The sequence below is a fragment of the Planococcus citri genome, chromosome 2 (assembly GCF_950023065.1).
Source record: "Planococcus citri chromosome 2, ihPlaCitr1.1, whole genome shotgun sequence".
Taxonomy (NCBI): Eukaryota; Metazoa; Arthropoda; class Insecta; order Hemiptera; family Pseudococcidae; genus Planococcus; species Planococcus citri.
Genome location: NC_088678.1, coordinates 4819187 through 4839959, shown reverse-complemented (window position 1 = coordinate 4839959; position 20773 = coordinate 4819187). Strand labels below are relative to the sequence as shown.

The window sequence follows — 20773 nt, the reverse complement described above, 5'->3', positions numbered from 1 at the left end:
ACAAAGGTAGATCGAAAGATCAGGCAAAAATTTATCATCTCTCAAAATTTCAAGTGCTGAAGTGACTTTTTCGATTTTTGGTGAATTTTTGAAAATCAAATTTAGGCCAAAAATGAGGGAAAAAAATCAAAATTTTACCAAATTGACTAAAAAAGCTGAGATTTGGGATATACCCTATTTTCGACATGCCAAATCGATTGGAAACGGTTTCAACCCGTTTTGAGCAGTTCTGGAGCTTCCAGCAGATTTTTGAAACTCGAAGTTCCCACAAAATTTCATCAAAGGGAGATGGAAAGCCGAAATCACGCTCTGCTGCAACCTCAACACACTACCAAGTCAACTGCTGCTGGGTTCAGGTCATTTTGGAGCTTCCAGCAGATTTTTGAAACTTGAAATTTCATTTTACAGCAGTTGAAAATCCGAAATTCACTCCGCAAACTAATTTCAATGCGCTATGAAGTCGACTACAGGTAGGTTCAAGTCCTTTTGGAGGTTCCAACAATCTTTTGGAAATTACTGGAGCTTCCAGCAGATTTTCGAAACTTGAACGGAGATGGAAAGCCAAAATTCATTCCGCAAACTAATTTAAAAACGCTACGAAGTCGACTGCAGGTGGATTTCAAGTCGTTTTGGAGCCTCCAGCGACTTTTTGAAAATTACTGGAGCCTCCAGTAGGTTTTTGAAACTTGAAATTTCCCCTAAATTTCATCAAACGGAGATGGAAAGACAAAATTTACTCTGCACTCCAATTTTAACACCCTCTCAAGACGACTTCAACTGGGTTTAAGTCATTTTGGAGCCTCCAGCGACTTTTTGAAAATCACTGGAGTCTGCAGCAGATTTTTGAAACTTGAAATTCCAATAACATTTTATGAAATGGAATTGGAATGCCGAAATTTACTCTGCAAACTAATATCAATACACTACGAAGTCGACTGCAGGTGTATTTTAAGTCGTTTTGGAGCCTCCGGCTAATTTTTGAAAATTACTGGGTCCTCCAGTAGATTTTTGAAACTTGAAATTTCCCAAAATTTCATCAAATGGAGATAGAAAGCCGAAATTCGTTTTGTAAACTAATGTCAATACGCTACGAAATCGACTGCTGGTGGATTTCGTCATTTTGGAGCCTCCAGCGACTTTTTGAAAGGTTGTATGGCGTTTTTTTGGAAAATTTAAATTCAAAAAGTAGCAGGAAGCTTGAAAACCATTTGAAACCACCACGCAGTCGACTTCATGTCGTATTGAAATTAGTTTGCAGAATGAATTTCGGCTTTTCATCTCCATTTGATGAAATTTTGGGAAATGTCAAGTCTCAAAAATCTAAGTACTGGAGGCTCCAGTAATTTTCAATCAGTCGCTGGAGGGTCCAAAATGACTTATACCCATCTGAAGTCGACTTAAGAGGTTGTTAAAATTGGAGTGCAGAGTAAATTTCGGCTTTCCACCAGTCCACCTCCGTTTGTTGAAATTTTGTGAAAATTTCGAGTTTCAAAAATCTGCTGCAGGCTCCAGAACTGCTCAAAACGGTTCGAAACAGTTTCCAATCGGTTTGGCACTCCTAAAATAGGTTATATCCCAAATTTCAACTTTCTTGGTCAATTTTGTAAAATTTTGATTTTTTCCCTCATTTTTGGCCTAAATTTGATTTTCAAAAATTCACCAAAAATCGAAAAACGCACTTTAACACTTGAAATTTTGACAGATGATAAATTTTTGCCTGATCTTTTGATCTACCTTTGTACAGTTTAAAAAATTTCGTGCAAGTCCCCGGTTGGAACGCAAAATCTGCGATTTAGGCTGACCAGTCAATCAAAATTGCCGCCATTTTGTAAGTAGGGCCACTTTTTTTTATAGGACAAGGGCTAAAAATGTTCCTTAGGACTCTCCCTTTATGAAAAAAGTTGTCCCGGAGGATCAACCGGGGGGGGGGGGGGGGTGTGGGGGTGCAATAGATCCTTATGCGGGCTCCCCGACTATAAGATTATCAAAAAAAATTTTTTTGTCAAAATTGCAAATAAAACCTACGTTTTTGTATTAAGTGTAAAAAATGTAGAAATTGCCAAAAAAGCTACCAAAATTGCTGAAAATAATTTTTTTGTAGACGCAAAATCTGCTTTTGGTTTCAAAGTTTCAAAAAATCCAACCTTTTTTGTCAACATAATATCGTGAAGAATCCTAGTTTTATGGAAAATTGTAAGATCATTTTTTCAAACATTGAAACTTGAAAGAAATGAGTATTTCTTGAATAAAAATTTCCTAAACATTTTTTTGTGTCAAAATACGAGGCATAAAAACCCCAATAAGAATGATTTTTTGCCACAATCGCGAAAAACACTTTCTCTTTGGTCAAAATTTCCAGAAAGGCGGAACTCAATTTTTCTTGTCAAAAGATCTGCTTTTTACGTCAAAATGGCAAAAAAAAACATAAAATTTTCCTACTAAAAAAATGCTTACTTTTTCTGCTAAAATAGAGTTGCCAGAAAAAGACTTGTTTTTATGGTAATTTCTAGGAAATCTAGCTCACCTATATGGCAAAAAAAAGAAAAATTTTACTTTTTCACAAAATTGCAGAAAATCTTTTTTTTTTTGCAAAATTTGTAAAAGAAACTATATTTTGTTGAAATTTTGAAAAATGCACGACGTGTTCATCAAAATTGCAAAATCTCATAGCCTTTATTTTGTTGCTAAAATTGCAAGACCCCTCCAAACTTTTTTTGGTAAAAATTTCTACGAAGGGACTTTTCTGTCCCAAAATACCTTCCTTACTTGTAAAATTGCAATGAAAAATCAAGTTTTTATCAAATATGAGCCGATAAAGTTTACCTTTTTGGTCAAAATTTGTGAAAAATCTGTTTTTTTTTTGTTGTAGAAACTGGAAAAAGTGTACATTTTTGGTCAAAACTGACAAAAAAAAAAAACGATTTTTATTCTGTCAAAATTGCCAAGTCTTGTTTTATTTGATAAACTTGCAAAAAAAAACATTTTTTTTGGTCAAAATTTCCAGAAAGTCTTGCTTTTTAATGGCAAAAAATCTGCTTTTTAGTCAAAATTGTCTGAAAAGAGATCAGATTTTCATTAAAATACCAATCAATCTTACCCAAGTACTTTTTTTGTGTGTCAAAAATGGCAACAAAGTCTGTTTTTGAAGTCTCGAAAAGACCTGTTTTTTTTTCATAATCGTATAAATTATAATAATTCATAATTTACCGAAACAGGCAGTGAGGCTGCCAAGAGTGGACGAGAGGGCTCATGGCATTGCCCCTTCCTTGAGAAAATCCTGACCACACCACTGGAAATTAGCCCCTTAGAGGTGTTTTGCTGTGTGGGCCTTTTCCCTCAGATCCGTCAATGTCAAAACCAATATTTGATTTGATCGAATTTTCGTGTCAAACAGTACAGTCCGGCATATGACAATAGGAGTAATTGCACCCCCCCCGCCGATCCTCCGGGACAACTTTTTTCTTAAAGGGGACATCCTAAGGAACATTTTAAAGCAAACTTGCCAAAAAAAAAGTTGGCCTTACTTACAAAATGGCGGCCATTTTGATTGACAGGTCAGCCAAAATCGCAGATTTTGCGTTCCAACATAGGACTTGCACGAACTTTTTCAAACTTTACAAAGGTAGATCGAAAGATCATGCAAACATTTATCACCTGTCAAAATTTCAAGTGCTAAAGTGCGTTTTTCGATTTTTGGTGAATTTTTGAAAATCGAATTTAGACCAAAAATGAGGGAAAAAATCAAAATTTTACCAAATTGACTTAGAAAGCTAAAATTTGGAATATACCCTATTTTCGACATGCCAAATCGATTGGAAACGGTTTCAACCCGTTTTGAGCAGTTCTGGAGCCTCCAGCAGATTTTTGAAACTCGAAATTCCCACAAAATTCCATCAAATTGGAGTTGTAAAGCTGAAATTTATTCTAAAAACTAATTTCAATACGCTACGAAGTACTGCAGGTGAATTTCAGTTCGTTTTGGATCCTCCAGCGACTTTTTGAAAATTCCTGAAGCCTTTAGCAAATTTTTGAAACTTTAAATTTTCACAAAATTTCATCAAATGGAGATGGAAAGCTGAAATTTACTCTACACTCCAATTTTAACACACTCTGAAAACGACTTCTGGTGGATTTCAAGTCATTTTAGAGCCTCCAACAACTTTTTGGAAAATTACTGGAGGCCTCCAGTAGATTTTTGAAACTTGAAATTTCCCCAAAATTTTATCAACCCAAGATGGAAAGTCGAAATTCATTCTGCAAACTAATTTCAATACGCTACGGTAGTTGACTGCTGGTGAATTTCAAGTCGTTTTGGAGCCTCCAGCAACTTTTTGAAAGGTTGTATGACTTTATTTGGAAAATTTAAATTTCCTAAAAGTAGCTGGAAGTTTCAAAACCATTTGAAACCACCATGTAGTCTGCGAAGTAAATTTCAGCTTGCCAACTCCATTTGATAAATTAATGTTGCGGGAAATTTCAAGCTTAAAAAATCTACTGGAGGCTCCAGTAATTTTCAAAAAAGTCGCTGGAGGCCCTAAAATGACTTGAACCCACCTGTAGTCGTCTTCAGAGGGTGTTAAAATTGGAGTGTAGAGTAAATTTCAGCTTACCATCTCCATTTCATGAAATTTTGTGAAAATTTAAAGTTTCAAAGATCTACTGGAGGCCTCCAGTAATTTTCCAAAAAGTTGTTGGAGGCTCTAAAATGACTTGAAATCCACCAGAAGTCGTTTTCAGAGTGTGTTAAAATTGGAGTGTAGAGTAAATTTCAGCTTTCCATCTCCATTTGATGAAATTTTGTGAAAATTTAAAGTTTCAAAAATTTGCTAAAGGCTTCAGGAATTTTCAAAAAGTCGCTGGAGGATCCAAAACGAACTGAAATTCACCTGCAGTACTTCGTAGCGTATTGAAATTAGTTTTTAGAATAAATTTCAGCTTTACAACTCCAATTTGATGGAATTTTGTGGGAATTTCGAGTTTCAAAAATCTGCTGGAGGCTCCAGAACTGCTCAAAACGGGTTGAAACCGTTTCCAATCGATTTGGCATGTCGAAAATAGGGTATATTCCAAATTTTAGCTTTCTAAGTCAATTTGGTAAAATTTTGATTTTTTCCCTCATTTTTGGTCTAAATTCGATTTTCAAAAATTCACCAAAAATCGAAAAACGCACTTTAGCACTTGAAATTTTGATAGGTGATAAATGTTTGCATGATCTTTCGATCTACCTTTGTAAAGTTTGAAAAAGTTCGTGCAAGTCCTATGTTGGAACGCAAAATCTGCGATTTTGGCTGACCTGTCAATCAAAATGGCCGCCATTTTGTAAGTAAGGCCAACTTTTTTTTTGGCAAGTTTGCTTTAAAATGTTCCTTGGGATGTCCCCTTCAAGAAAAAAGTTGTCCCGGAGGATCGGCGGGGGGGGGGTGCAATTACTCCTATTGTCATATGCCGGACTAGTAGCCTTTGTAACAATTTGTATAGTCAAATTTACACACTTCTCAATCCATCGCAGCATACTCAAGTATACTTCTTTCGACAGAATCATTTTTCAAAAAAAACTTCATACCAACTTCAATGCTAGCTCAACCAACTCATATTTTTCAACAAACCACCAACGAATTACACATTGATTCCAGATCCATTGAGTAAGTACATCATGCCCCCATCAACTTTGCTCTTTTCCTTCCTCTTTGCATAATACCCACAAAATCCACCCACTTTAGTACACTTTTCTTCTTTTATATAACCTCATAAAAAAAAGGGACCCAAGTCCCAAATCCATTCCCTTCCATCATTAAAGCTCCATGTGCTGCTAAACCCAATATCCATCCAAACAGGGAGACACGTTCAAACACGATGTAACAAGTTTTCCTCCATCACTTACATAATTAAACCCTCTGCCATTCCATTATATTACATACAAGCCATGGGGAAAAAAATACCATAACTTGCAGGAATCGTGGCAATTGAATCGTAAAAGCTCTTTATACTTTTACGGGTTCGATTTCGCTAATAAATTTGCGCTCTAAATGCTGCCAAAATGATACTTTTACGTACAATAACGTACATATATCTACTCGTTGTATGTACCTGATCGTATACTATAATAAAAATAGCTAAGCTATATACAACTATTAAGTTTTATTGAAACTCGACGCATTAATATTATACTGCTTTTCGCCATTTCGCAATAATAATTTAATAATAATAATAATTATGTATTATTGTATAAATACTCGATATATATACTCGTACGAATAAAGACCAAACCAACTACCTACAAACAACCAGAAAACAGAAAGAGAACCACTGAATCCAACATCGTCGTCGTCGAAGAAAACTATTCATCGGAATAACACGTATTAGTGTAAGATATTTTGGCTCATTGAAAAATTACATAAATTTTAATATTTTGGCAAGTGGAACTAAGTTCACGTGCGTCGCAGTATATTACACTTTACACCTTTTTTTTTTTCATTCTACATTACTTATTCCAAAACATCAACATACTTATTACTCATGACGTACAATTCGAGAGGATTTATAGCATGAAAACAAAACGATGGCAAGAGGAATGAGAGGAATACTCTTGGTATCTTCAAAGTTCAAATTCGGTTCGGTGTTCGATTATTGGAAAGCTCAAAGCTGAAAAGCTCTATGATCAAAATAGCGTAACAGTTACACCATATCGTGTCGTAGAAGATTTTTGTAAACAAAAAAAACCTCAGCATATGCGCACATCCGAATACTTTATCTAAATCAAGCGTTATATTTTTCCTTATACGAATATAATGATAACTCTGCGAATGAATGGTATTTTGGCACCATAATAACATCGTAATCAAGTTCATTATCACACAGATAGGGATAAAGCCACCGAATTTACTACTGCAAGATATAAAAGATAGTACGGAATTTCCCAGCTATCGAATTCTCATTCATATAGCACGTTTTCACCTGAAGATATACTTGCATCGCAATAGTTGTGTGAACTGAACAAAGAAACTACGACTTACTGAAACCGAACTGATAAGACTGTACTAACAAATGCTTTCTTTTAACACTTACCGATATTTGAATAATATTCTTCAACTCGTAGATCGATTCAATTCGCGATTTTAAAAAAAATAATGCACCAGATACACACGATCGTATATAACAAAATAACAGTACAGAACAAAACAGAAACACGCAAAACTAAAACAGACAAAACAGTATTCTACGTAACAATCAGACTTCGCACAGCTGTTCTGAGAAAGTCATCGTAGTTGTTTTGATCGAGTTACGTAAAATGGCCACGAGAGCGCTGCACTGGTCGATATAATAATTAGGTCAACGTTCACCGTTTTACTCCTGAGTTTTTTTCTTTTTTTTAAAAAATAATATTTATTTCTCATATCGTACGTTGCTTTTATCTCATTCTTCTTTGTTGTTGTGATTATGTAAAGATCTCGCAGCTTTTGCTTTTTATCCGAGAGAGGTTTCCTCTTTCAATAAAATACATCAAATAGGAAACGAAAGCGTGACTTTGTTTGTTTACCTATTTACTTTGCTCATTGTTTTACTTTTTTGAAAAAATTTTGGTACTTTAATGCGCAGGTAACTGTAGGTTGAAATTACCTAATATGAGACCTAGGAGAGGGTGTAAATTGAAATATAATTTTAGTGCATTTTACGTAGATACATTCTCCAGAGCACTTGGAATATTATAATATTAATAAAATGCGCATTTCATTTGTATCGATTATGCATACTCTTCTAGTCTCTCTAGTCTCAGTAGGTATGACGCAGTTGGAATTTTTCTTTGCCCCAAGTACCACCCTATAATTTTTAGCATCTCTACGTCGACGTTCGTGATGAGTACCTAATTTCTAATGTAAAAGCAAGTGCGACATCGAAACTACCAAATGCGCAGAATATTTCTAAAAACATCTTTGTAGCTTCTACTACTGAGGATCTAGTTTTCATTTCCAAATTGGATTTGATTGATATATGTAGAAGAATTAAAGATGAATAGGTTTCGTAAAGGATGAAACTATAATGATTAACTATCACGAACAGATCTTTTCGAATGTTTAGATTTGTAAAAATAATATTCCATTGCGATGCTGAGAGATGCTGCGTAGTTGAATCGAGTAACCAACGTTGTAAGAATTAGTATAACTTACCTAGCTTCAAAAAGTATTATGAAAAAAATGATAATGTTCATCTTATATATAAATCATAAAATGCACGAGAACTTGAGAAGTACCTATATTTTCTTATGCTACAGTATATAACCACTGAATTATGGCCAATGCTGAGCTCACTTTTAGTATCATAACATCAGCATCGAGGCTCGAGATATTCTTACGTAGGTATGCACGTTATAACGTAAAGGAAACTTTTAAACGGTGTAAAACATGATTTCGACATTATCCCATTCATACTTGAGTATTATAAACATCTTGTTTCGGTGTTATAAATTTATTACATTCAAAGTAAACTTGAAGATAGTGATGATACAAATAGGTACACTATACAAGTACAATAAACTTTACTGTAGGTACTTACTTGAGCTGAGTGCAGTGTACTTATTACCTACCAATTTACACATATAAAATTACAAGTACTTTGGCACGTGAAGATTGCTTTCCTCATGTAGAAAAAAAATCATATGTACTTGTAGTAATGATTTTGAAGTTCTGGCACGAAAAGTCGAACAGCAGAGAAAAAATATTAGAACGCTAAATCGAATTTTAAGAAATACCCGAATCTTCAGAAAAACAAAAACCTACAAATGCAAAAATCATCATGTGTTGTTTTTTTCAAAAATCGAATAACTTAAAATGAAAAAAGGTATTTGATGAATTTGATGCGCTGATATGTATTTTTGAATAGAGTTGTCCAAAATGCATTAGAAAAATGAATAGGTACAAAGTTTCCTATCCTAGGAAAGTTTTTTGCTCAAGTTGACTCGATGTTTAAAATTCCAAATTCCAAATTTCAAAAAAAAAAAAAAAAAAAAAAAACTAACAAAGTACCTATACTTATTAGAAAGTCATTCTTGAAAGTTTAAAAGGCATGATTTTTAGTAATTCATCGATTCGTTTCCCCAAGTCTGACATAAATTCAAGGGAATCAATCTAGATTTTTTCAAGTTTCTAAAAGTCTGATTTATAATGAGAGAAAGGAAACAGTTTTTTCCCCAAGTTTTCAAAAGTCATATCTCACACCGATTGATCTAAATGAAAACATTTGGAAAAAAAACATTAAAACATTGAAGATTGCCAAAAAGTGATGAAAGTTCGGTAAAAGTTGGAAAGAATGCATTCAAAATTTTGAAAATCTATTGAAGGGTCATTCCATGTCAACTCAATCAAAAAAAGGCGATTTTGAAAGTCGTGTCTTTCGATTTCGCTCAATTTTTTTTTTTACAATATATGCCAACCCAGTAAGTAAGAATCCCGCAATTAGTTCGGTCCCAGCCTCCTCAGGGGGCGGGTGGGGGGGCTTCCATTATTTTCACATTGTCTCGAGGTACTCAACTTCAGCAGTCCATTCCTCTAAAACTCTGATACTTTGATCAAAACTGATTTCACAGTTAGAAAGGACATTGCATTTAGAATTTTTTAAGCATTTTGAAATTTTCAAAAGTTGAAAGTTGAACTTTTAAATTGAAAGTTCAAATTTCAAAATAGCGCTGTAAGTGAGAGCTACTGTTTAAAATTTTGAAAAAATTGCCATAGATGTACCTTCAGATGCTTTTTCGAAATATTCCAGTTTCGAGATGGGGTCTTTCAATGGAGGGGGAGCACCCCCACCCCCAATTTTGAGTGAATCTTTTGAAAGAAAATCTGGGGCATGTGATACATCGAATTCTATGTTTTTGGTGACGCTGAACAAGAATATGACGTCAGATTTTAGATAGGACCCTATCCACGGCCCTCAGCACCTCCCCAAAGGGGGTAAAAGTTCGAAAAAGTGTTTTGTTCGTGTGACACATGGAATAGTATGTTTTTGGTGACGCTGAACACGAATATGACGTCAGATTTGTGATTGGACCCCATCCACGGCCCCCAACGATTTTTTTTGGACTTTTACCTCTATTGGGGGAGGTTCTGGGGGCCATGGGTGAAGTCGATTTGAAAAACTAAGGAAATATTCGTGTTCAGCGATATCGAAAACATACTACTTCATGTGTCACATGAATGTAACCATTTTTTGGGCGTCTCCCCCCTTTGGGAAGGTGCTGGGGGCCGTGGACAAGTCCAATCAAAAATCTGACGTCATATTCGTGTTCAGCGTCACCAAAAACATACTATTCCATGTGTCATACAAACAAAACACTTTTTTGCACTTTTACCCCCTTTGGGGAGGTGCTGGGGGCCGTGGATAGGGTCCTATCAAAAATCTGACGTCATATTCTTGTTCAGCGTCACCAAAAACATAGAATTCGATATATCACATGCCCCAGATTTTCTTTCAAAAGTTTCACCCAAAATTGGGGTGGGGGTGCTCCCTCTCCATTGAGAGATCCCATCTCGAAACTTGAATATTTCAAAAAAGCATCAAAAGGCACATCTATGGAAATTTTTTCAAAATTTTAAATGGTATAGCTCCCACTTAAAGCGCCATTTTGAAATTTGAACTTTCAATTTTTGAAAATTTCAAAATGCTTAAAAAGTTCTAAATGCGATGCCCTTTCTAACTGTGAAATCAGTTTTGATCAAAGTATCAGAGTTTTGGAGGAATGGGCTGCTGAAGTTGAGTACCTCGAGACAATGTGAAAATAATGGAAAGCCCCCCACCCGCCCCCTGAGGGAGCTAGGACCAAAATAATTGCAGGATTCTTACTTACTGGGTGGGTATATATTGTAAAAAAAATCTGAGTGAAATCGAAAGACATGACTCAAAAACGTTGGTTGAGTTGACATGGAATGACCCGCAGTAAAAACACTTAAAAATGCGATAAAAACACTGAAAATTTCCAAAAAGTTTCAAAGCTTTAATCTAAATATCCAAAAAAAATAAAAAATAAAAAATGGTAAACACAAGTTAAAATAACATAAAATGATTAAAAATAAAACACCAAAAAGTGATAAAACGCTAAAAATGATGAAAAAGTGATAATTTTCAGTTTATAATTTGCCAAAAATACACGAAAAAATTTTGAAAACGTGTTGAAAAGAATGTAAAAATTGTAAAAAAACGTATTAAAAATTACTGAAAAGTGATAAAATTTTTCTATTTGCCAAAAAGCACGAATAAGTGTAAAAACTTTTTCGAAATACTAAATATTAAAGAAAAACGTTCGAAAAAATTATTAAATCACTGAAAATTACATACAAACAATGACTAAAATTTCATTTGAAATCATCCAACTGCATGAAAAAGCGTTAAAAATACATCAAAATGTCGAAAAAACAATGACTCGAAAAAAAGAGCATTGGGATCATGGAATCAGGAAAAAAGTCAGCAAACAGTGATTGAAATTATGTAAAAATTGTCAAAAATGCATTAAAATCACTGAATTAAATTAAATTACCAAAATCTAAAAAAAAGTTAACTGAAATTTCATCACTTTTTGGTTATTTACACTTCACAGTGCTTTTAATGCTTTTAGTTTGAATTTGAAGAGATTTCAAAGATTTTTTTTGCAGTTTTTGCTAATTTTCACTGAAATTCTGTCATGTTTTGTTAATTTTCAGTAACTTTATTTTTTTTTAATTTTTTTTTAAATGTTATTTTAACAAATAACGTTGAAACTTTTTCTTTTACAAATTTTGACAAACTTTACCTAGGTACCTGAAATTTGTTTATTTACCTACAGTGTTTTTGATTGTTGGTGTTTTTAGAATTGAAATTGACTTATGAACATGTTGAACACCTAAGTTTACCTATCTAAATGCGATTATAATAGAATTTACAATATGAAACTGCACTATTACGACTGTTTCAAATTTCAATCCATCACTCTTAATATTTATTTTTCGTTTTTCAGATGAGTTCATATCCCTAACTGAATGCGGAATAGGGAAACCAAAACCACGATGAAGCAGATACTCAAATATCTAGTCAATTGAAAATATTCAGACACATCTTCGAGATAAAAATATTTACTTTATGATTAATTTACAAAACGACGAGCAATAAATTGAATTTATTACTTTCGAAGTTCATTATCACGTTGCCGAAGGAAAAACCAAAACTGGATTCGTTTCAACTTTCACGTTATCTCGAGTGCTTTACTTACTTTAATTGCCAACTTTCAAGTTGTTTTGCCATTTTGATAAGTGATAAGGTGGTTGTTATTTCTAAATATATTATATTTTCCTTAATTTCTTTTCCATTTAATCCTCAGTTCGACGATAAATAAAGCGCATTTTTAAACAGGCGATGTTCGATGAACGTACGTAGATAAACATTCAATTTCTTCTAGAGTCTGAACGAACCTACCTAACAAAACAAAGATACTTTTCGATGAAGTGAATTTTTTCTCGATTTATAATACTTAATGATTATTTTAACGTTAAGTAGTGATGAAGGAAGACTAAAAAGCTGTAACCTAAACTCCTAAAGCATTTAATGTGAAAGACAGAAAGATCACGTCCAAAGGACTATTTCCGAAGGAATTTGGTCAACTCAACGATGACGTAGTAGATCGAGGAACTTATTCGAATTGTACAGAGGAGGTGAATCATCAGTTCATCACAATCAATAGAATTTCAGTAAGCTAAGCTGTGAACATGATAACCGATCAACACCAGATAACAATAGATCGTTCACCTCTGAAAAGTCTGAAGCTTTCATTCCTACGAGCACTACGAACAGATAACAAGATAACCCATTCTTTGATTATCCTATCGCTTCGTTATCTTTTCACACATTCAGGTAACCATTCTACAAAAGAAATACTTGCGCATTTGTTCGATAACACATAAATAGCGATAAATAAAACCCATGCTTCAAATGAGTAATAGGCCGTGCTCCAAATACTCCTCGTAGAACGTTTCCCAAGCCTTCTTATCATTTAAAAATTCATTCATCCGTTTCATCGCAACAATATTATCATTATCAACAATAATTCTTCAACCACCGAATAAAAAACAAAGAAAAAAAAATGTATTCAAAATACAGGATTCGCTTAGAAACATTGCACTAAAATATGTACGTAATTATTTTAAATTAAATTCTTTCATATAAAACTGTACACTAACAAGAAAAATAAATGTAAAAATAAATCGTCCAAAAAACGTATAAAATGTACACAAAAATGACATCAGCAAGCGCGCGATTTGTGATTCAAATTTTTTGTTTTTTTGTTTTGTTTTTAAACCTTCGACAGAACTACTCGGTATACAAAAATATTGTAGACCTATTTACACGAAAAAAAGAGAAAAAAAATAAATAACCTTAATCATAACGAACCGTAAATACACTTGAAATTCACTATTAAGTTGTGTTGTTACTCCTTTTTTTTTTCCATTTTCATTTTCATTCGTTTAAATAATTATACATACAATAATTAAATACGTAACGCTCTCACGAGAGGTAGTAAGTTTACACTCACACATTATCACTTGGCAAGTTGGCACGTTTGAATACTTATATAAATAATTTATTTAGGAAGAAGCGGTATGCACTTCCGAACATGCATTTCTCAATTATATTTTTTTGTTTTACGTGGTTCGCAGGATCTTCGCTCGAACTCGAAGCGATTCGATCTATCTGCTGGCACGATTCGCGGTTAATTCCAATACAAAATTTAGCTAGTTTCATACTAGAATCGATCTATTTTATGCATATTGTTAACGATCTGAGTGGTGGGCTGGGTCTGTTGTTGCATATGCTGCATGATACGAGTCGACTGCTGTATTTCTTGACTACCCAAATGCAAATGCCTCAATAGCTCCGGTTGGGTCTCGCTGGCCGTAACGGTCTGCGGGGGAGGCTGCTGATTCAGAATCGAACTCGGATCCGGTTTCAAATCTGAAACGTCGTATACTAAAATCAAACGTATTTACAGTAACGTATCTGTGGCTAATAAACTGATAATTCTAAATTACTCCTTCGACAAGACGTACCTGTAATCGTGCCTATATGATTTATAGCCGGTTGATTGGTTGGCGGCTGGGGTGGCTGAGGGGGCGCTTGGAGCTGCTGCTGGGGAGCTTGTTGCTGTTGCTGCTGTTGTTGTTGTTGCTGCTGTTGCTGTTGTTGTTGTTGCTGTTGAGCTGCTTGTTGTTGTTGCTGCTGTCGAACTTGCATTTGTTGGCGACGTAACTGGCTCGGTGGAGGATTCATGTGCTGGCGTTCGTGCAAAGACAGATGGTTCTTTTGCGAAAACGATTTGCCACATTTTTCGCAAGCGTACGGTTTCAATTTACAAGAAGCGTTTGGATGTCGAGCTCGATGCTGGTACAGACCGTGCTTCTGGGTGAAACTACGCCCGCAATCGCTACATTCGTGGATTTTCTTCGATACCGGAACCGGCGGATTCAAAGCGCCGATAGGTACCGCTTGCTTTAAAGTAGCTGCCAGACTACAGATATCAGTGAGGAAACTATGATCGCCGATGTGGATCCGGTGGTGTAACGCTAGACATTCCGGTGTTGTGAATGATTCGCCGCATTGCCTGAAAACTCACAAAATATTAGAATATGTCTGTTTGGCAGAATGTGCAGGGTCAATCGAATCCAATCTAACCGTCTATATTTCATCATGAGGGTTAATTTGTGGCAACAAAGTGGGAATTTTCGTAATTTCTGGCAAAAAAAGCTTTGAACAATTTGTAGAAAAGAGATTTTTTTGAAATTTTTTGCAGAAAAAAAAACACGAAAATTTCAAATTAATTTGCTAAAAAGCAAAAATTTCCATCATTTTTAAAAAAGAGAGGATTTTTGACAATTTTAGGAAAAAAGCGAGACTTTTGGATAATTTTTGGAAAAATATGTGACTTCTTGGAATTTTTTGAAAAAGAATTGAGTAAATTTTTTAGCCATTTCGGTAAAAAAAAAAAAAAAATTCTTGCCATTTTTGAAAAATTGAGAACCACACAATTCTGAGAAACAATCCAGCTTTTGACGAATTTACTAAAAAGAAGGGTTATTTGGCAATTTTTGACACAAAAAAAACAGACTTTTATGCAATTTTTGGAAAAAAGGGTACTTTTTTTTGGGAAAAAGTGAAATTTTTGAGAGATAGATTTTGCTAATATTTGATAAAAAGCAAGACTTGAACGATTTCAGTAAAACGTACGTCTTTTTTGGTAAATTATTGGCAAAAAATAATTTTTCCAGACACCGTTTTAAAAAAAATGAAATTTTTTGAAATTTTCTGTAAAAAAAATTTAATCTATTTCGCTAAAAAACATACATTTTTCATTATTTTTGAAAAAGCCACGATTCTTGACAATTTTAGCAAAAGTAGGACCTTTCAGAAAGTTTTTTTATTAGTGGGAAAAAAGTTATACTTTTGTAAAATTTCTGACAAAGAAGCAACACTTTTGGGGCATTTTTTGAAAAAATTCAAGATGTTTGGAAATTTTTTAGCAAAAAAATAACACTTTTTCAGTCATTTAGCAAAAAAGCAGCGAGAATCTGACAATTTTTGGCAAAAAGCTGGACTTGGACAATTTTAGCAAAAGGAATTGCTTTTTGGCAATTGCTGAAAAAAAAACCAGACTCTTGGACAATTTGTTGGTAAAAAGGCGAAAATGATGCTTTTTTGCATTTTGTTCAACATATTTTCATTTATTTACTTATTTTTCTGCCAAAAAACGAAAGTTAAGAAAATGTTTTTTTTTAGCAATTTTTCTGAAAAGGAAGTGATTTTTTGGAAATTTTTTGCAAAAAATAAAAGAATTTTGTTCAATTTTTTTGCCAAAAAAATTCAAGTTTCGAGTAATTTTTGAGGAAAGAAGTGAAATATTCTTAGAAAGTCTCTAGATGATCTCAATTTTTGGCAAAAAAAAAAACTTTGAAAGTTACAAGCAGAAATTATGACTTTTTTGGTAAATTCAAAGCGAGAAAAAGATACTTTTTTTTTGCAATTTTTGAAAAAAAGTTCAATTTTTTTTATTTAATTTTTTTTGGCAAAAAACAAACCTTTTAGAAAATTTCTATGAAATTTTTTAGCAATTTCGCTAAAAAGCAATTTTTTGTTGCAAAAAACAAAAGACCATTTTTTTTTTGAATAAATGAATGATTTTGCTAAAAAAAAAACGCAAGAGTTTTGGGTAAAAAAGTAAAATCTGGTAAGAAAGAGAGATTTTCTCAATTTTTGGTAAAAATATCAAAACTTTGTCAATAGAAAAAAAAAACAAACAGAAAAAAAATCAAGAAAATGGTAGGTATTTTTTTGCAATTGTTGTAAAAATGTTCATTTTTTTTATTTATTTTTTTTTGGTAAAAAACAAAAATTTTAGATAATTTTTATAAAATTTTTTAGCTATTTCGCTAAAAAGCAATTTTTTGTTGCAAAAAAAGACCATTTTTTTTGAATAAATGAATGATTTTGGTAAAAAAGCGCAAGAGTTTTGGGTAAAAAAGTAAAATTTGGTTAGAAAGAGAGTTTTTCTCAATTTTTGGTAAAAATATCAGAACTTTGCCAATGGAAAAAAAAAGCAAGAAAATGGTAGGTACCTTTTTTTTTGCAATTGTAAAAAAGTTCAATTTTTTTTTATTTCTTTTTTTTGGCAAAAAACAGAAATTTTAGATAATTTCAATGAAAAATGTCAGCAATTTCGCTAAAAAGCAATTTTTTTGTAGCAAAAAACAAAAGACCAATTTTTGTTGTTTTTGTTCTGATTTATTTTTTGCTAAAACAACAAAAGTGTTTTGTTTTGGGTAAAAAAGTAAAATCTCGTTGGAAAGAGAGATTTTCTCAATTTTTGGCAAAAATATCAAAAGTTTGTCAATGAATGAAAAAAAAAAAAAAAAAAAAAACAGAAAAAAGGTAGGACTTAAAGCAAGAAAATCAATGACTTTTTTTTTTTTGCAATTTTTGTAAAACATCTGTTCAATTATTTTATTTATTTTTTTTGGCAAAAAACAAAAATTTTAGGTAATTTCAATGGAAATAAGCAATTTTTTTGTAGCAAAAAAAAAACACCAATTTTTGTTGTTTTTGTTTTAATTTTTTTTTTGCTAAGAAACGCAAGAGTTTTTGGTAAAAACGTAAAATTTGGTTAGAAAGAGAGATTTTCTCAATTTTTTGGCAAAAATATCAAAACTTTGTCAATGAATGAAAAAAAAAAAAAAAAAAAAAAAAAATCAGAAAAAAAAGGCAGGACTTAAAGCAAGAAAATGATATTTTTTTTTGAAATTTATGTAAAAAAGTTGAATTTTTTTATTTAATTTTTTTTGGCAAAAAACAAAAATTTTAGATAATTTCTATAGAAAAAATTTTGTAGCAAAAAACAAAAAACCAATTTTTGTTGCTAAAAAAACGCAAGAGTTTTGGGTAAAAAAGTAAAATCTGGTTAGAGAGAGAGAGATTTTCTCAATTTTTGGCAAAAATCAAAACTTTTTCAAAAAAAAAAAAAAAAAAAAAAAAAAACAGAAAAAAAAAGTAGAAAGCAGGACCTTTTTGGTAAATTTATAGCAAGAAAATGATACATTTTTGCAATTTTTGTCGAAAAAGTAAGACATTCCTCCAATTTTAAAGTGACAAGGTGAGACTCTTGGGCAATTTTTGACAAAAAGCGATACTTTGGCTTAATTTTAGGAGAAATTCTGCAAAAAAACGACATTTTTCAGTATTTTTTTTCTTAACAAGAAACGAAACTGGAGCCTCCAGCGATTTTTGAATTTCCAAAGTGAAATATCTCGGAAGGGTCAAAAATGAATATTAGCATTAAATGGATACTTTTTCGATAATTTTCGGTGTTTACTGCGAAATTCCAGGATTATCACTTTAGAAACTGAATTTTAGACTAATTTGTAAATCTCAGAAAAAGTAAAAAAAAAAATCAAATTTCCAACGAAAACTGTCAAGAGGGTACTCAATAAATACATTGATCAAATGTCTGGACTCGTAAGTTCATTTTTCACCCTTCTAGAGCGATTTGGAATTTTTAGAGAAAATTTAAAAATTGCTGGAGGCTCCAGAATGGTAAAAAAATTGGTATCTAATAACAAAAAAAACTTTCTTCTTAGTAACTTTGGTTCGAATATTTTCTCAATGTCTAGGTAATTTGAAAAAATTAGGGTTGAAAAAACCAAAGCAAGGACTTTAAACCCCCCCCCTTCCCCCGGAGTACAAGATATGCTTGAATTTCAAAAAAGTTCGAGAATAAACTACTTCGCCTATACACAAAATTTCCCATTCTCATAAATTTTTTTTCGGTTCAAACCTAAAAATCCTGCACTAAAAGTTCATTCATCATTCAAATCTAAATTCAACTATCGGTATTTTGATTTCGAGGTTCGTGTATTTAATAGTTCTATTTTTTACTGAATTTTTTACAATTAAGCAAAATCGTCGCTAGTTTACTCTCGAAAATTTTCCATAAATCGTTGTGAAGACAGCCCTAACGCCGAAACTAGCCTCAGATCAACGTTTAAATTTCAAGCCTACTAATCGAATCCCTAAACGAACAAAATCCGATCAAAATTTCGTACGATTCAAGGTCAAAATTAGCACACGGATTCGAAATGACCCCAATTAAAAGGTAATTCTCACATCGCGATAACTCACCGACAAGTTTTATTCAAATGCGTCGCGTTGTTATCAAATTGCTGAGTTGGAGATGTGGAAGTTTTGACAACGTTACGTAGACCGCAAGTTCTAGCGTGCATGAGGAGAGTACGCTTCTGTAAGAATTCTTTACCGCAAGTGGAACACGATTCGGGATTACGACCATGCTGTCTTTCGTGGTTAACCAGTTCGAATTTACGTAGAAATCCGGCCGGACAATCTGAACACTGGTAAGGCCTTTGACCACCGTGGAAACGGGAATGCATCACTAGGTGCTCTTCTCTGGAGAAGTTCTCTCCGCATATCTACGCAAATTGAGCCACCATTAACCCCGAGGAATATTGCAAATAAGTAGAGTCAAGAAGAGATTAGAGGACGAAGAGCGCTTACTTGACACGAATATGGTCTTTCGCCAGAATGAAATTTCAAATGTGTGGTTAGGTGTCGTTTTTGAGGGAACCTTCTACCGCATTCTGGGCATTCGAAAGGCCTATCTCTTGTATGGACACGTTCATGACTCACCTGCGTGAAAAAAACAGTCAAAATTATTAGAAATCGTCGCTAGTCTAGATTGGAGATATTACGACAATATTAACGAATACTAACCAGATGATGTTTCAATGTAAATGTTTTACTACATTCCATACATTTGTACGGTCGCTCGGCAGTATGCAATAATAAATGAGTACTCAGGCAATGTTTCAAGGCGAAAGTTTTCCCACATTCGGGGCAAATATGAGGCCGTTCTCCGGTATGAACTCGCATGTGAGTTAAAAGGTGATGTTTCAGCATGAAAGCTTTACCACATTCTTCACACGTGTGAGGTCTAGCTTTAGGCGTATGAGATATATTAACCTTATTATTGGCCGGACTTATATTAGGAGCGGTATTATTCTGTATCAGCTGAGCGGTCGCGGTGCTAATGGAATTGTTACTTTCAGCGTTGTTCACGTTCGCCGGAGTGCTGTTATTTATACTGGTCGTGTTCATAGTCAACGTACTAGTCGTCTGGGTATGCTTCCTTTGAAAATACTCGCTATCCGGATTCGTCAAACCCAGATGCGGTGCGAGGAAATGACGCGTATCTTCGGTGATTAGAAACATGTTTTTGAAGCTATTCATGTTATAGTAGAACGGCGAGCAATTCAAATTCAGCAATTCGCTTTTCTCGTTCAGATTGCTGAGCGAAGGTAAACCTTGCTCAGCAACTAGTTTATTACTAGGCGTGCTGTTCGATACTTTGGGGGCCGTTGGATCACTCAGCTGCTCGTAAGTTAACTGAACGTTGTTCAACGTCGAGGTGTCATTTTCGGGTCTGTGAAAACGAAAAAAATACAGTAATAAACGCATATAATCTATTCGAGTTTATTATGTAGCTTGAAATTAATTCGGAACGCTTCTGCTTAATTAACACCATAATGTATAGATAAGATAATGCAAAAATGCACTCAATATCGAATCTAAACACAGACTAAATCTAATAAGCTGAGAGATATCTTCGGAAAATACCATTTTAACATATCGATCCAACGCATATGCATTTTTAGCAAAATGATACGATTTATTGAGTATCGAAATATTCATTTTTGGGTATTCGTATCACAATGGCGAACCCAATAACACAAATATTCGGATATAAGATAACGATTATGTAACTATTTCAACTTCTACCTTCGAGGAAAGTTGAGAAAATTGGATAGGACTTTGAAATGAGTTATTCGTCGCAATGATCCGAAGTTAAGCTCAGCGTTCGGAATTATATCAAGCTTATTTTATCTGTCAAAGAGTGTTTGCTTACTGTTTTAACATCAGCTCGGGAGATATATTTTACATTATCTTCGGATGGAAATTTTGAATTATAGATGGCTCGTCGAGATTCACATAACATAGCCCACTATCAGAGTCGAACTAAGCTTTATAATTAGTGCAATTTTTACTACATACTTCGAACTTCATTAGATATAAATTTTCCGCCATCTTGATATTTGTTTATACCTCATCATGAAAGAGAAAAATCAAACAACACAACGCCTACGCTTTTTATCACAATGCCAGATGCTTCGCCATTTTTTTTCTCTGCGATGGCGAAAACAAA

At 33.5% G+C, this 20773-nt stretch overlaps 2 protein-coding genes across 4 annotated transcripts in view; both read right to left on the bottom strand.

Annotated features, from left to right (window-relative positions):
- Positions 1-7231, bottom strand: part of Ypel (Yippee-like) — a 97770-nt gene extending 90539 nt beyond the window's left edge. For both annotated transcript variants that reach the window (XM_065348134.1, XM_065348135.1), the window contains exon 1: positions 7066-7231. The gene's annotated coding sequence lies outside the window, so the exon portion shown is untranslated. The remainder of the gene's footprint in view (positions 1-7065) is intronic.
- A 5848-nt stretch (positions 7232-13079) lies between these two features.
- On the bottom strand, positions 13080-20691 carry LOC135834286 (zinc finger protein 157-like). Of its 2 annotated transcripts, none has more exons than XM_065348130.1 (6): positions 20477-20691; positions 19285-19993; positions 19069-19200; positions 18679-18983; positions 14064-14614; positions 13080-13983 (listed from the first exon to the last, which is right to left on the bottom strand). In XM_065348130.1, exons 1-6 carry the CDS (start codon positions 20485-20487, stop codon positions 13760-13762), a joined length of 1932 nt encoding a protein of 643 aa, XP_065204202.1. In that variant the 5' UTR covers positions 20488-20691; the 3' UTR covers positions 13080-13759. The 2 variants fall into 2 exon arrangements, with proteins under 2 accessions (XP_065204202.1, XP_065204203.1); XM_065348131.1 differs by having other exon boundaries at positions 13080-13968.
- Between the last annotated feature and the right edge of the window lie 82 nt (positions 20692-20773).

Excerpts from the sequence above, each read along its gene's own strand:
- LOC135834286 (XM_065348130.1), bottom strand. Across the intron at positions 19,201-19,284 it reads TTACATTGAAACATCATCTG|GTGAGTCATGAACGTGTCCA; the intron begins GTTAGTATTCGT and ends TTTTTCACGCAG. Across the intron at positions 13,984-14,063 it reads TCATATAGGCACGATTACAG|TATACGACGTTTCAGATTTG; the intron begins GTACGTCTTGTC and ends GTTTGATTTTAG.